General features: G+C 42.2%; 1 protein-coding gene across 1 annotated transcript in view; it reads left to right on the plus strand.

Moving 5' to 3' along the window:
- Window positions 1–2,841: 2,841 nt before the first annotated feature.
- The window catches only part of LOC121150949 (aldehyde oxidase 4), a 48,586-nt gene continuing 34,915 nt past the window's right edge, over window positions 2,842–16,512 (plus strand). The window contains exons 1-6 of the mRNA XM_040972161.1: window positions 2,842–2,918; window positions 7,567–7,624; window positions 11,642–11,738; window positions 12,853–12,961; window positions 14,194–14,320; window positions 15,926–15,987. Of these exons, the coding sequence (XP_040828095.1) occupies window positions 2,865–2,918; window positions 7,567–7,624; window positions 11,642–11,738; window positions 12,853–12,961; window positions 14,194–14,320; window positions 15,926–15,987 (507 nt within the window). The 5' untranslated portion in view covers window positions 2,842–2,864. The remainder of the gene's footprint in view (window positions 2,919–7,566; window positions 7,625–11,641; window positions 11,739–12,852; window positions 12,962–14,193; window positions 14,321–15,925; window positions 15,988–16,512) is intronic.

The raw sequence follows: 16,512 nt of genomic DNA on the forward strand, positions 1-16,512 counted from the left end.
GGCACTGGATCCATGAGCCCCAGGGGCAGGGGTTTTGGTAGGGCCTGGGTCACCTGACCAGGTCTGTGAGCCCCAGGGGTAGAGTGTCCTTACTCCCTCCTATGCAGTGGGTGCTAGGTCTGTGAGCCTCAGGTTGAGAGGGTGCTTCCGATGGGACCTGGGTCACCTGACCCAGGTCAATAGGCTTGCCTGTGTAGTGGGTGCTGAGTCTGAGCCCCAAGGGTGGGGGGTCTGGTGGGGCCAGGTCACCTGGCCTGGGTTCATAGGCCCATCTGTGTGGTTGGTTCTGGTTCCATGAGCCCTGGGGGCAAACAATGCTACCTTTCACCACCAATGCTCAAGCCAGAACCCTAGGCCTCTTCAAGTCTACTCTTTCCTTGACCCTGTTCCCATCTCATCTGTCAACTGGTCAAGTTGGAGCTACCTCAAAAATTTCATACCAACTCCAGTCTGCCTGTCTACTGCTGACACCTGAGCCACTATCACCTGTGGCCCAGGATGGACAGAAATGGGTTGAGATTTAGCCTCTCCACTCCCCTATAAGCAGCAGCAGCAGCAGTGACTCCATCTCTGCTCAGTGGATGATCAAGTATAAACCTCATTGTATCAAGGCCTCACTTAGAATTAACTGAAAGTCTCTCTTCCCACCCAACCTGTCCTGGCCACAGCTGTGCTGAGTTTTTCACATGTTGCCTTCCCTTGCTCTTCACACTCAGCTCCACTGGCCCTCTCTCTGCTGTTTGAACACACCAAGCTCCTCGCCTCTAGAACCTATGAACCCAATGCCTTCGCTCTAATGCACTCTGGCACTCACTTCCACCAGCTGTGTCTGTCACCCTCCCCTGTGTGACAGATGACTAACCACTTTTTGAAGTGATCATGTTGCTCCAGTGTTGATTTTCCTGCTGGTGAAACACAGTGTCTTATCTACAAAACCACCTGACTGCTCCTACAGAGCTTGCACTAGCATGCACACACACACACACACATACTACACAGCTCCATGGAAACCAAGATCTTATCAAGTAACAATAAACATTTTAGAATAAATGATTTGATATGCACCTTCCTGTCACTCATTCCCACAGAACTCATGGGCAAGAATAAAGTGAGCTTCTTGTAAATCTTGAGATTCAATCTCAAGCTTCTTTGGCTTCATGCAAGTGATTCCCTTGGTGAAAAACATCCAGTGAACCCCTGCTCATCTCTTAAAACGTTGGGAAGGAATACTCAGAGAGGATGAGGCTGGACACTGTTGAGGCAACAGAACAAGGGAGCCACAGCACCCAGTTGGTGAGAGCAGAACCAGGGGTTCAAGACAGCAAAGGCAGCAGCTTCTAGGATCCAGCAGTACATGTCCTCTCCACTTTCATCTTTTCCAGCAGCCTTGAACGTCACACAGCCAAATAGAAATTCAGATGTAAATGATAGGCATGTTTGTCCAACTGCTCAGTCCAAAAGTTTGGCTTCTCCTCTCAACATATCACTTCCAGTCTGCCAGCACAACCCCTATTCTCCATTTTCCCCTTTCTCATCCCGGTCCTCACCGCCCAGTCGCTTGACTGTGCCACTCTCATAATTCACTCAGCCTGCATTTTCCACACAGGTCTTCCTGCACACATCATTGTCAATTTCTCTGGCCTCTTTTCCTGCTCTTCCCTTCTGTAACACAGTGAGGAGACCGCAGACTCTGGAACAGCTGTGCCATTCGTTTAACTACATGATGTAGGGTAAATTATTTGATGTCCCTGTGTCTCCATTTCCTCATATGGAAAATAATGCTGTTACAGCTGATGATTCCTGCCTGAGCTGTTGCAGGATTAAAGCAGTCCTGGAAGCAGCGGCCAGCACATGGGAGCCTACGCATACACTTGTGGTTTTCAATTATTTTATATCATGTACCGTTAAATTTGAAAAACACACAAGTGAGCATGAAGAAAGCTTAAGGAAGGAGAATACACCTGTAGATTGCCAAAACTAAGTTTTAAAGACCCATTTTTATAAAGTCTTTAACTGTATTTGTGGTGGAATCTTCCTTTGCCCTTTAACATAAGAAGAATCAGAAGAATTATTTTCATGAGTATTGGTACTATTGTACTGATCTATGGGTTAATAAGTTAAAACACACATACATACATTAAAAAAAAAAAAAACAACCCCATGGGCCCAGTGTGTAGCCTAGCAACTAAAGTCCTCACCTTGCACCCCCCAGGATTGCATATGGGCCCCAGTTCGAGTCCCAATGGCCCTGCTTCCCATCCAGCTCCATGCTTGTGGTCCGGGAAAGCAGTCAAGGATGTCCCAAAGCCTTGGGATTCTGCACCCACATGGAAAACCCCTAAGAAGCTCCTGGCTTCTGGCTCCTGGCTTCAGATCCACTCAGCTCAGGCCATTCTGGCTGCTTATGGAAAGAATCATCAGACAGATTTTCCTCTCTGTCTCTTCTGCTCTCTGTATATCTGACTTTCCAATAAAAATAAATAAATCTTTTAAAAAAATAAAAAAATACATATATATTATATATGTGTGTATACTCACACTCACACATAATGACTGCTTAAAATTTGCTTTTATTTATTCCTTCCTGGGGTTAATCACATTCCCCTGAGGAAAGTAGTCGTGACCTCAAGGGGGATCAAGTGAAAATACAGATGTTGACTTAGTTCACTCCTGAGAAGGAAAGAGCCAGGGCTCTGCCAAGCACTTGTGGAGTGTCTGTGGGCGGGCAGAGAGCCCTGGCTGGCACTCCCCGTCTCTTCATGTGGCTATAAATCACCCTGCCTCAGTCTGCCACTGTCAGCTTGGGCAACCAAGTAGTTGTTCTAACGTATCTTGAAACAAATCTCTATCCTGATCTTGGCAAGATGCCTTCCCGTCAGAATTCTGATGAGCTAATATTTTTTGTGAATGGAAAAAAGGTAAGTACATTATGTGGTTAATATGGATTTTCATATGTCAGCCATAAAAGCCAAGCTTTTAATCTTTCCTTCTTTCTTTTTCAAGTGGTAGAATCTTGAACATAAACCATTAGTGTAAGTCCTGATTGCAAAATTGTTAAACTGTGGCTGTCTTTACTTTAAAATCAGTCAAATTGTTTTTATCATATTATACTGTGAGTGAATTTTGTCATTTTCCCTTTGAATTTTAGCTCTGCTTGAGATCGTCAAAGCTGTTTATTCTATGGTGATGTATTTATTTTTATTTATTCAATAAAGGTGAGAGAGAATATGACAGGGAGACAAAGGGGGCTACCATCTGCTGGTTTACTCCCAAATGTCCATGAGAGCCCTGGACCAGAGGCTCAAGCTGCTAGCCTGAATTCAGTCTGGGTCTCGCATGTGAGTGGCAGGAACCCAGCCACTGGAGACATCATTTCCTGCCTCCCATGGTTTGTATTAACTGGAAGTTAAAATTGGGAGACAAGTCCCCTGATGTGGGATGTGAGTGCCCCAAACAATCTCTTAAGCATTAAGCCAAATGTCCATCCCAATCAATGTTGTTTTAGTAGAAAATTCAGTAGAAGACATCAAGGATGACAACAACGAGGAACTCTCAAGTGATTTTGTTTTGCTTTCATAAATTGCCCTCCTACAGATCAATTAATTTCAAGGCTGGAATACCTGCTGCCTATCCACTTTCTCTGTCAGGAAAGATGTGATAATAAATGCTTTGCCCATGTCTTATTCTCAACCCTGTGCTTTCCTGAGCAAAATGAATAAACGAAACGTTTCAGGTGTTAAAGATAGGATGCAAACCCCAAAAAGCTATAGAGTGTGACATGCTGCAAAGCTTCTGCTTCTCATACTTACAAGGGATTACTGATGTTCCATCTGAATGAGGAAATACAATCCTAATAGAGCTAAAAAATTATTGGGATTTTTTTTTAGTTTATAGTTTTGATGATATTTACATAGTTGACCAGAATGGTAAGGGTGGAGGACCAGGGGAGTATGGGTGAGATCACTGTTTCCAAATATTCCCCCTCTTACTCCTGAATCTGGGGGAAAGAGGGAAATTAGGGCAGAAGGTACAGCTAGCCTCTCCACTGCCTGAATACCCAGGAATTGGGAATGGCCACCTGATGCCATCCCAGAGTCCCCAGCGTGGAGCCTGCTCTGAGGGTTCCGCTCAAATAGTTTCAATAGTTCTGAAATGCTGTGGATCTTGCCAATTCTTGGGACTTTTATCAGTCTAGTTGCAAGGAAATGTCATTTCCAGGAAACCTATAAATAATAAACACAGAGTGAAAAAGAAAGGAACAATGCCTAGATTTCATGATCTTGAATGACCTGAAGCCATGAAGCAACAAAAGTAATTCCTAGAATTTTGAAATAATTCAAATGGAAATTTGAAATAATTCAAAATCTCAGACCATATTTGGAATGGGAGGCAAATTCCCTTGACTGTGAGGCCTTTGCTTGTAAACAGTGCCCTGGAACTCCCAGATCCTTGCCAGGCTCCAAGATGCATGAATCCAAAGCCAACATTTTGGTGCATTTACCCCTTTTTCTGTTTTGCAAATTTCAAAGCAAGTCAGAAATAGCAAAAGAGGAGAAAATATAAGTGAGCCTGAAAAGAAAATTGTTGTTGTTGATCTTTCCTTCATAGCAGGCATGGGCTAACCAGGTAGCCCCATCAATGGTTCAACAGCATCACAGCCTAAGCAAGGCTCCTCTTTCATTTCCTTTGTAGTTCTCTTCTTTGCATTCTCTATCTTCTTTGTTTTTCTCTCCCAAGGCACACACTCATGTGCATTTGAGATCTATATCCTTCCCATCCACCAGATACAGATGTATCTTTGAAATATATCCAATGTAGGTATACAGTCTTGAGTGTTCTTAACTCACACAAAGGTGATACAGTTTATAACTCTCTTGCTTTCTTTGGCAATTCAGCACTGGTTTTGAGTGCTCTGTGTTGCACTTTAAAAACCTGATTCTTTACTCCTGAAGGCACAAATCTCCCATCTGCACAGCTTTCGTCTGCCAAGTCATGGCACATGCTTCCAGTTCCAACCCCCCCCCCACACACACACACGCACACACACACACACACACCCATGACAAGCCACGGTGAATGAGTTCTCCATGCCTCCTCATGGTGCTGGCAGGAGAATTACTGTGTGAGGTGGCAGCAAGACTGCAGAGGTGCTGCCTTCCAGAATATCACACAAGTTCCAGTTCCCAGGGTGTGGCAGTGCTGCCTGCCAGGATATAATTTGCCAGTGTAATAGATGATTGTCAACACTCGATATAATCAGACTTTCCACACCTCGCTGAAGCTGAGGGATGTCAAGTGTTGCTGGCTCTTGGCATCATTTGCATTTCTCTGCTTCTATTAAGTTGCTCTTCTCTTCCTAGACTTGACTCCAAGGAACATATCCCTAAGTGCCAATTTGTTTCTTTTAAACAGCTAGAAATAGTAGATATTTGATTGATCAGAAGCTGTGACTCACAGTTGTAAGTTTCCCAAGGTCTGATCTTAGCCTTTCTCCCTTATCGGGAGGAGTCCTATATCAGACTTGCTTTGTCAAAGGCACAGTCACAGTGGCAGGGGACAGAGCTCCATCCAGTGTGGCACTGGTCAGGCTGCTAAAATGCTTAAGGGACATGCCCTATTACCTGGGATATTGTGTTCGAGAAGCTGATATCTTCATAGCAGAGAAGAGCACCCACAAGCCTTCTTCCCAGCTCCATCTTGTTCCTACCAGTTGGAAATTATTTCCACAGCCACATGACTGTGGTGCTAAATAGAACAACACCACAGCTTCTTGCTTTAGTGCTGCTGTTCTCAGTCTCTGCCACGTGCTGAGCTGCAGGGAGGAGGGGTGCCAAAGGATTTGGAAGGGAACATGAAAATAGGGGGTATCACGTGAAGAGATCATGCAATCCATTGCTTTTTCTGAGGTGATCAAAAAAATAATAACAAGGGGCCAGTGCCATGGTGTAGCAATCTAATCTTCTGACATATGGTTGCCAGTTCAAGTCCCAGCTGCACCACTTTCCATCCCATTCCCTGTTGAGGTTACCTGGGAGGGCAGTAGGGAGTAGCTCGGGTGCTTGGGCCTTGTGCTCATGTGGTTTGCCTGGAAGAAATTCCTGGCTCCCAGATTCAGATTAGCCCAGCTCTGGCTGTTGCTGCCATTTGGAAAGTGAACCAAGCGGATGGAGGATCTCTCTGTCTCTCCTTCTCCCTTGGTAACTTTATCTTTTGAATAAAAATAAACAAATCATTTTTTAAAATAGCAGAAACACTCCTCGATGGAATAAACTCTGGTTTTTCTGGCCTCAGTGTCACTATCCTTCCAGGTCAATTTCTTTCCAACTCACCTCCCTGTAATCTGGCTTTACTTTGCCCAGTAGGGAGTTGCCCATGTACCTTTGAGCCCCTGGAGGGCAGGTGGCCTTCACCTGGTGGGCCAGCTCTGATAAGTTGCCAACTAGAGCTTGTCAAGAGGCACAGTGATGTGTCCTGATTCTGCCTTCTCTTCACATTAAGGAAAGAGGAGGGAGATAAATGGCTTCCTGAGGTCACACTGAGTTAGTGGCTGAGGAAGGGAAGCAAGACCCCTTAAAATCTTTTTTTTTTTCTTCTGGCTATCTTATTTTTGTTAGCACATGCAGACAGCTGAGTGTGAGCAGAGTCCAAATGTCCAGGGAAGTCTCAAGCACTTTCCATGTTAGAGTAACTCAGAAACTACAGACCTGGAGGATGTTCCAGAAATGGAAGCCACACCATGAGCCATCTCATTCCCATTAATTAGTCTTAGACTCCTTGTAATATCGTTAGGGTTGAGATTTCAGCTGGGGCTCAACTCCAAAATCATCTGAGAAGACCTTATTAGGAAAGAAAACAGGTGGGACCTTATCCAGGTAAATCCCACTGCATTCCAGCACTCTATTCCTGCCCCTTAATTATTCCTGCCCCTTTATTGCAAGATAAAGATGAAAGAGGAACCTTCCCCCTCCCCAATCCTCAGGACATATGTCCAATCAGTCCCCAGAGCTTGCCCACTCCCTCTATCTTGAAAATGTAAGTTCACTTAGTGATAAACTTTGCTTGCTTGCTCCTTTAAAATTTAACCCCAAGTATCTAAGAATTCCCTCTAGGAGTGACGTCAAGAAACCTAGATGTAAATTTTCAGGTAACATTACCACATTTCTCTCGGTCCATTTGGGAATCTGTGACTGTTCCCATGTGAAACTTTTCAACCTAAGTCTAAGAAAAAAAAAGTATTCATAGATAAGGAGGTTGTTTTTCAAATTCTAATCCATCCTTTCATGGTACACTTGCTTGGAACTTTGCCATAACTTGTCTCTCTCATAGCCTGAGGTATTGCCATGGTGTATAATTATGTGTATTTAAAAAATCCAGACGAATTGAAATAAGACTCAATGATTTTCTTGACATTTGTGCTTTCACATGTTGTGAAAGGTTTCTCTTGTTATTTTTTTTTCTTGTAAATCCACCTCGTATTTTTAAAAAATGCCCTCAAACAATGGATTGAATTGTCATCCTATGCCAATACTATCTTTCTGAGGTCCCTTCTCTCGCCTCACAATGTAGGTAATAGAGAAGAATGCTGACCCTGAAGTAAACCTACTGCAGTACCTGAGGAAAGTCCGTATCCTTTCATGACCCAAGAATCGATGTTGCCTGGGTGGTAAGACATGGACATGCCAAGACTCTTCAAGAAAGCTGTCTGTATTTGCTCTTGGTAAAGGCCTTGCATCCCATTCCTCAAGTCTAGTCAGAGTTCAGAGACAGTTTCTGTTGATCCACATTTTATTTGTTATGTTTTTTATCTGAGCAAAATGAAGAGTCATTGGATGAGCCACCAGTGTGTTACTCTAGAAATACTGTTGGATTTTTTTTTTGTATTTTTCTTCATTTATATAAAGTGCTCAATATAGGTTTGGGATCATAGTTACACTTCCCACCCTACCCTCCCTCCTGCCCATGTTCCCCACCCATTCTCCTTCTATGTTTCTCATTCTTTTTTCTTTTCTTCTTTTTTTTTACAATGGCAAATTTTCATTTTATTTCACAATCACAAGCTCACACTGGGCAAAGATTCCAAGAAACAAGTAGAGACACCTGCTGATACTTCCTATTCCAAAGCATTAGTGTAAAAATTCCTAACCAAACTTGTGTCTATGCTCACAGGTGCAGTTTACAACACTTGTGTTCCCCAAGGATATTGTGTTGACTTCTCCTAAACCCCTTTATTCTTATATTTCATAGACCTAAGGAGTAGCAATGCACTCCCAGTTCCTGATATATGGTCCTGACTCCCCCACTTCTCAAAGACTTTAAATAAACCATCGGTAAATATTTATTCATGAAGAAGCTCTTGAGTTTGGGGAGCAGTGTTTAAACGAGACAAAATTGCACAGAATCATGTACCACATACCCACACCCACATGTGTATGTGTGGATATAAGTGGGCTTTTAAAAATTCATGGGATATGGGGTTAAAATTATTAGTTTATTTTGGTGCAAAAGTTTTTATTGTCATACATACATGGAAAATAAACATGAGAAAACTGTATATATTACAAAAATTTTACATCAAAATAAGCTTACACTTTTCATTTCATCATATAAGAGGTGAAAGCTGTATAAGTTCTGCACTGTAACTATCAAAATTATACCAGTGTCAATTTCCTGGCTTTGATGTGCATCAAAAAGATGCATCATATGTTATTGCTATATGAGATGTCATCGATTAGAAAAAAACAGTGATGGATGTGCAGTTTATACTATTTTTGCAACTTTCTATGAGATTATATTTCAAGATAAGTTTAAAGAAAATGGTCATTGAGCACCTGTGAAGTGCCAGACACTGTGTTAGGCTCTAGGAATCCCAGGATGAACAAGACAGGATTAGTCCCTCTTTGTATCTTTTTTGCATCCCAGAGTTCACATCTGAAGACATTAATTCATTTCCTCCTGTTCTTTTCATGCCAACCTTTTCTATACCTGATGCCTCATTTTCTTTCCAGACTCTCTTTTCTGAACAGACCTTGCTGCCTCTCCCTACCTCATCATTATACCACTCTGATTGTCCCATTTCCCATGTCAACATTCCATTCACAAACCAGAAAAGTCACCCCCCGCCCCCGCCAGCAGTCTTGCTGTCTCCCAGTGGCCACAAAATCCTATAACTCTTCTGTTCTATAATTTCTAAACCCATGACAAATTTCTCTAGATATCCCCAAATGAAGAAATCCATTATATCCAGAACACATTGGAAATTCACAGAATCCCAAGTAAACATGGTCAGAACCAGCCCTGGCAAAATCACCCCAGTTGCTCAATTCCCCAGCTCCAGTGTAGCCCCCTGTACATTCTTTGTTGGTCCTTAATGGAAGACATTCCAGATGAAAAAGACTTATCTGGTGCTTCCAAGTCCTAACTTCCTCAGAGTCAACAGCCCGGAGATGGGGTCATGGACACTACAAGGCACTACAAAAAAAATCACAAAAGTGTGAAAAGCCTCCACACATGTGTGCCTTGTCCCTCAAGTGGCTGGAATGGATATGTGTGGGTCCCCTCATACGTGTGGGTAGCCAGCCCGCTTCACTCACAAGAATTCAATGGCTCCTTTCCAAGAACCGTCTTGGGACAGGTTCCAATTAAAACAGGCTATCCATTGAATTAAAAACCTCAGCCTCCCACAAAAACCTCTGTCCTGAATGACTTAGGTGTCATTTCCAGGGTAAGACACAGTAGCACAGAGGTAGAATGTTCGCAACCTTGTCTCCCTTCCACTCTTCCACAACCCTCTCCACCTGCCCAAGGTCACAGGGCTGCTTGGGACCCACAATCTCCCTTTGAGTCACCACACCCAGCCCAGCTGTTCTGCCCGGACTTGCTGGGGCACGATCCTGTTTCACTTCTCCCTCAACACCAGCAACCTGATCTGCAGATGTGGATGAATAGCCCACAGCTACATGGGGCAAGGAGGGTGTGACAGGGTAGAGTTGCTTAATCTCCGTGAGATCCTAGTGCTCAGATAAAACTGAGATACTCTGTGTATCAAGAGTATCTCAAGAGCAGCCCCTAAACATTTGCCTTTGACATTCTCTTTGCTGTGACCTGGACATCTCTTGTGATTCTCAAAATAATTCATACTTTCTCCAACACCGGGCATTCAGAAGTGAGTTAGACAGACACAGTCTCTGGTCAAATTTCCACTTGAATGCATGAGATACACTTACACTAAATATTGTTCCTGGGTTATCTGGCATTTAACTGGGCATTCCACATTTTACCTGGCAAGCCTACCTGACAATGGGCTTCAGAAGGAGTCAACATAAGATGAAAATAACTGAGTCAGGCATTTCTGCAGAGGGTGTAGGAGGAAACATCTGACTAGCTGTTGGGTGATCGGACAAAACCATTAGTAGCATCCATTGTTCACATTATACTCAAGACAACTTTAAAATGCACATTACAAAGCTGTTTGAAGATATGTCAACATAAAAAGTGACCTCCATCTCTGAGTGAGACAGCACCTGAAGGCTTTACTTGGGAATTTTTGGCTACCAAAAAAGCAGAAGCAAAACAATTGCAATGTGATCCATGCCCCATTCAGTGGAGCCCTTTAGCTAAAGCCTGATCCAAGTGACTTGCAGTCTTCAGGGAAAGCCTGAACTCCCAGGGTGGAGGGGTAGGGCCCTGCAATGGCAGAGTGGTAGCTGTGGCTATGGGCAGCAGGACAAAGGAGGATGTGCAGCGTCTCTGATGCTGCTCAAAATCTCACAGCTCCACTCCAGCAATCAGGAGTGTCCCCATGTCACCTCCTCACAGCAGCAACTTCCAAGATGATGAATAGTTTTAGCCTCCACCCAAACCAAGTATGATCTCCACCCGTGAAACCCTTCTTAAACTTCACCATGAAAGGCTTCCAAGAAATCTCTAATGGAACCTTATAGAACTAAAGCAGGAGATTTACATAGATTGGTTTTTTTTTTTTTTTTCGCTTGAGAACATACGCAAACAACTTGAAACACAAAGCAAAAGGTACACAGTGATTGTTGACATGACTGGTTCAGGTTCTTAAATTAATTTTCTCTAATTCTATAAGAAGGTAAAAGTATAGCCTTGCTGAACCAGGAAAAGTTAAGCCTTCTGAGATTATTTTCCTAAGCTCTGTGCACAAACCACTCCCCATTACGTCCACAGCAGTGATATTATATGGGTCCATTATCCACAGCTCTGAAGTTAACAGAGTTTTTGTAACTCGGTTGAATGTAAACTCTGACATCTCCCTCTATGCAGTCTTCACATATCCTGCTTGGCATGACAATGAATATGGTTACTGAAGAAATATGAATGTGTTTGATTACAAGAGGCTGTCCCAGACCGACTCAGAGTACTACGCCATCACTTTTCTAAAAGCTGAAAATGGCTAAATTAAGATACATATCCAGTGTGGATATGTAAGGATTTCTTTGCATGCTTCACCAGTGAGATCAATTATAAGCAAAAAGCTGAAAATCTCTCCAAGCAAGGGTCTTTGGCCACCTTCATACAAGACACAGGAAACTGTGTAGCTTGTTGTCAGTATCCAAGGGATAAAACCAATAAAATTAAAACACTGGAGTCCCCCTTTTCCTTGACTTCCTCCCTCCAGTCCGTCTCACAGGAACTAAATATGCTTGCGGAGGAGGAGGTTGTGGAGCCTGCACCGTGATGGTTTCAAGATACAACACCAAGACCAAGAAGATCCAGTATCCTTTTGGTGGCCTAGACCGTGCTCAGGGAACACCTGGGAAGGGTGTGAAGCACTCCTCCTTCTTCTCTTGTGGTGTCTGATGCACTTACACAGCCTCTAAGCTACTCCTCCTAACACCTCCCACTTTCCAGATCTTTCCCACAGACATTCTTCCCATCACAATTTTTATCTCTGTCCAGCATGCCCAACTATTAGGGCTTCACTCTCCACTACCACAAAGTACCTCCTTTGTTTCTGAGTAGGAGATTTCAGGGCAAGGGTCACGCAAGAATTGCTTAGCATGAAAAAGTGGCAGTGCTGCTGGAAGATTTGGGTCTTCGCCCAAAGAAAATTTTATTCTGGAAGTTAAGCAAGACTCAAATCATGCTATGTGACTGAACCACACTTGCCTTCTCCTAAAAAACAAACAAAAACATAAATTCACTCGCTGCTATCTTGCAGGAATGAAGAAGGCATTGCCCACCATAAGTCCCAGGTTTTGTTCTTTCGGTGACTAGATGAAATGATATGGCAGTTGTCAAAGCTGAGAAGTTGTAAGAGGAGGAGAAAAGGAAGGGCAAGTGATAGGTTTAGCTGGGTACACATTGCATTAGGTATAATTATGGGAAGAGGGGATGTTCAACAGCATCCAGATAGACAGGTCTGCTACTTAGAGAAGAAGTCTCATGTGGTGCTGGAGCTTATTGTTACAAGCTATCCACATGAACAACAGCAACAATAAGGACAAAAATAACATGCATTCAGTACTTGTTGCACCAGCAACCGTTCAAAGCAGCTCACATGTATTATCATATCCAGTCCCCAATCGATTTTGAGATAGGCTTTACAGTCTTCTTAAAAGGAAACTGAGACAGACAATAGCTTGCCCAAGGTGTCATGGGTCAGTGAGTGGCAAGCAGATGTTTAAGCCCAGGCTACCTGGAAGGTAGCAGGAACTGTAGAAGAGTGTATAGGCATAGGACCCTATAGAATAACAGAAAGAAAAGTATCTAAAGAACGAAAGTCTCAAAATAAGACCAATAGGGCATAAACAGAGTTGAGGAAATCTCTGAATTGTGCTAACCCATCCTCAAGATTCCAGGGGTTCTCTTTACATCATTCTATCACAGCCATTATCCAGTAACAGCGTGCCTGGTACCCATCTGCTCTCTGCACGGGGCTGCGATTACCACAGTGGAAGGAGTAGGAAGCATCAAAACCAGGATTCACCCTGTGCAGGTGAGAGTGCAATGTGACCAACAACCAGACGTTGCTATGGGTACTCCACGTGGCCTTTCAGGCTCATAAATTCTCAATATGGAGAGTTGGGTGCTTCCTAACTAGGGATCTTTTGGGAGACTTTTTCAAGGTTCTTTCATCAATTTGAATATATCTTAACCCCAAGGAACTTCTCAACCCCATTATTTAAAATTAAATAATTTACAAAATAATAACAAATCCTGGTCATTTTGTTTATAGTACAAAAATTGGCAGAAGATAAAATCATGATATTTCCCCTGTCTGCACCACCTACCCTCATCCCTGCAATCAATTGTGAAACATTTCCAGTCAGGTTTATATACCATGTTGGAAATAGCTTGCTACCTGGCAGTGAAGTCAACACGAGCATACTTTCTTCTAGCATTAGAACATCTGTCCTTTCAGCTGAGCCAAAGGGGGAGTATTTGGCTTTTATTTTAGGAACATGCCATTTGGGAAATGCTTATTTGAAAACACTTGAATCACACACAAGCCAGCCAATGGAGCAGCTGGTTTGTGACCCAAAGGACCTTCCAGGTCATGCTGTCACCTTCACCCCTGTGGCAGAAGGGCTTTGTGTTCATCAAGTGACTTACTGAGTTTCATTTGAGTGTATAAAGTTAGACAGTCATATATGAGATAATTCCACAATGCTACTAAGAAATCCTTGACAACTGTCAGAACATTCATGAAGATGATGACATCACTCCATCAGAAGCTGCCAGATCAGTGGAGAAGAGCTAGCCAAAGATTATGCTAAATTATTTTCACACATGTGTTCATTCTGGTAACTATCTCATAGACATTACTGTTCTAAATTCAAAGAACTTGAAGAAAATGGCAAGTAAATTATTAAAGATCATTCAATTATTACATGGCATGAAGACCCAAAATTCACATAAGAATCATTCCAAAATATTTTATTTGCTCCTCTAAACTGTATTTTCTACTTCACAGAAACGGAAACCAGGATCTGGAGTAAAGTGACTTAATTAATATCCACCATTATACTTTTTTGAGGTTAAAAAGTAAAACACATGATTTTAAGAGATAAAACATTTTCCTTTCTGGGAATATCATATCTCACAGTCATCCTTGGAGAGTTGAATATCTAAGTTCTGTTGCCTGCTGGTGTGTAGGCAAGAAATTGCAGAGCACAGGGTTGGTGAGTGGGTGGTCTAAAACATAAACGGTGCATCATTTTCCCCCAGGAAAGACTCGCCAAGTGTCATGGGACACAGTGTGGCTTCTGCAGTCCAGGCATGGTGATGTCCATCTACACGCTGCTGAGGAACCACCCCGAGCCAACCCCTGAGCAGATAACTGAAGCTCTTGGAGGTGAGTCTTGTAGGTCCCCTGTGGAAAGGGCACAGGGTGGAAAGTGCTTAGTGAACCAGAGACGGAGACCTGGCCATGGGACAGCTTTAGGGGTCCTGGCACCTGAACAACATGCAGATGTGTGTCCTTAGTACCTGTCTTAACCCGAGTCTTTCCTGGAAAGGCTGCCTCTTCTTTGCAGCAATAATGCCAGGAATCAGGCAATTCCCTTCTGTATTACAAATTTTCCCCTCAGAGAAACTTTCTGTTACTCTGTCATGGCACTTAAATAAGCTGGATAGTGTGAAAGATAGAAACTTCACTCTGTTTTAAAATGCATCTGTTAGACCCATTCATGAACTTTCCTTACAAAACCAGTGTTGCAAAGAAGGAAGACTTTCAGATACTTCGCACTTCAATGCTCTCACCGGTTCATGACTAGATCAAGGAGATCATAGAAAACAACCACTTATCACGAACTTAGTGAGCAATTCAATCTCCTATAGCAAAAGAGCTATTGATTTAAACTAACAAGTACAAATTTCTGCAAAAAAAAGTTCCTTGTTTGGGGAGAAGTCCAAGCACATCTAAGTTAACCCTTGCCTTCTCTGGAAGCTTCAGATGCTCTGGGTACATGCACGAATGACCCTGCTCTGGGATAGATCCCGAGAAACACACAGGCGGGAAGTGGCACAATTCTGGTTGGGATGCTAGAACAGGACCCACAGAGAAGAGGCCCTGAGGCCTTGGAAGATAGGAGAGACTACATGGGAAAGGCTTGGCAAAAGGCTACACATGAAATGTTTAGGGGTGACAGGTGCACAAATTAAGACAGGGAAAGAAATAAGGCAGTAAGAATTCGTTGGGAGCCAGGCACACAAAGATAAATATTTCATGTTTTCTCTTATTTGTGGAAGTTAATACCTAAATAGAGTATATAAAAATTGTGTGGGTATCATATCATTTGGTATATAGTTATAAATATTGTTTCATTGAATCATAGCACATATATGACAATATACCCCGCTTTCCTGACATTGTGATCACTGCCATGAATTCCTCACTTTGTGATATTAGTATCTCTGCTTTCAAGAAAAAAATCGTATATTTGTATATTTATATAATATCTACAATTGAAATGAATTTGGGAAATGTTTTTTAAATGATTGAATTTTTAAATGAAAATAACTTTCATAATTCTTAAAGAATTGATTGGGGAAAACCATGGAGATCTTTGTGGCATTTCAGGGAGAAAGTGCAAGTATAACATCTATTTTGAAGTTATCAATAAAGGGACATATTTGTTCAAAGAACTTCGTGGCTTTAGGGAACAAAAAAAAATTATAAATCCTGTAACTATTCACTGCTAACAAGACACAAGGGTATGCAAAATATTTCTGTCATATTCCCTAAAACTTGATCCTTTTTTAATTTTAAAAAAAATTTATGAAACAGTTCCATAGACTAAATAATATCCCCACCCCACCTGACTCCCATCTCTCCACTAATTTCCCCTTATACTATTACGACAGTACAGTCCTTAGAAAGCAGTCATAAGTCCACCATTCTGCTACTCAGTGTATCCTGACATTGTAGATATAGACAATCTTGGTTCTTCTTTCACAGGTAATCTGTGTCGCTGTACTGGATATCGACCAATTGTAGAAAGTGGAAAAACTTTCTGTGTGGTACGTTAAAAAAAATAGAGTATCCATTTTGTTGGCTTAATACATTAACCAGCCTTTGTACAAAATAACCTATTACATTCATTCATCTCTAAAACAATCAGACTTTTCAAACAAATGAAAGCTGTTTAATGCCCAATGTGATCTGTTTTAATAAATGCAGATCAAGTAGTTTTAGCCCTCAATTTAACACATTCCTCAAAAGTGACCCGTGACTTCAAGAAATGCATATCTTAGTGAACAAGAGGAGGTACATAAATCTTGAAGTATATATTAAGTATATAAAAGCAAAATATCAAAGACTCATGTCCTATATACTCACATGTGCATTTTTGAAGGAATTTGGATTAAGAAGAATTCATGAATGGGAAGAGACAGTACAGAGAATGATCATAGGAGAAGGGGAATTTAGAACCAGAATCTAAAGATTAAGATAGAAGTAAATGACTGTGGAGAGGTCAGTGCCACTGAGACAAAAAAAAAAAAAGCAACCATGTGGTCACCTTACACCTTTTATCTCACTTTCAG

This window comes from Ochotona curzoniae, unplaced genomic scaffold (assembly GCF_017591425.1).
Source record: "Ochotona curzoniae isolate NIBS_2020 unplaced genomic scaffold, NIBS_Ocur_1.0 contig_2210, whole genome shotgun sequence".
Classification (NCBI taxonomy): Eukaryota; Metazoa; Chordata; class Mammalia; order Lagomorpha; family Ochotonidae; genus Ochotona; species Ochotona curzoniae.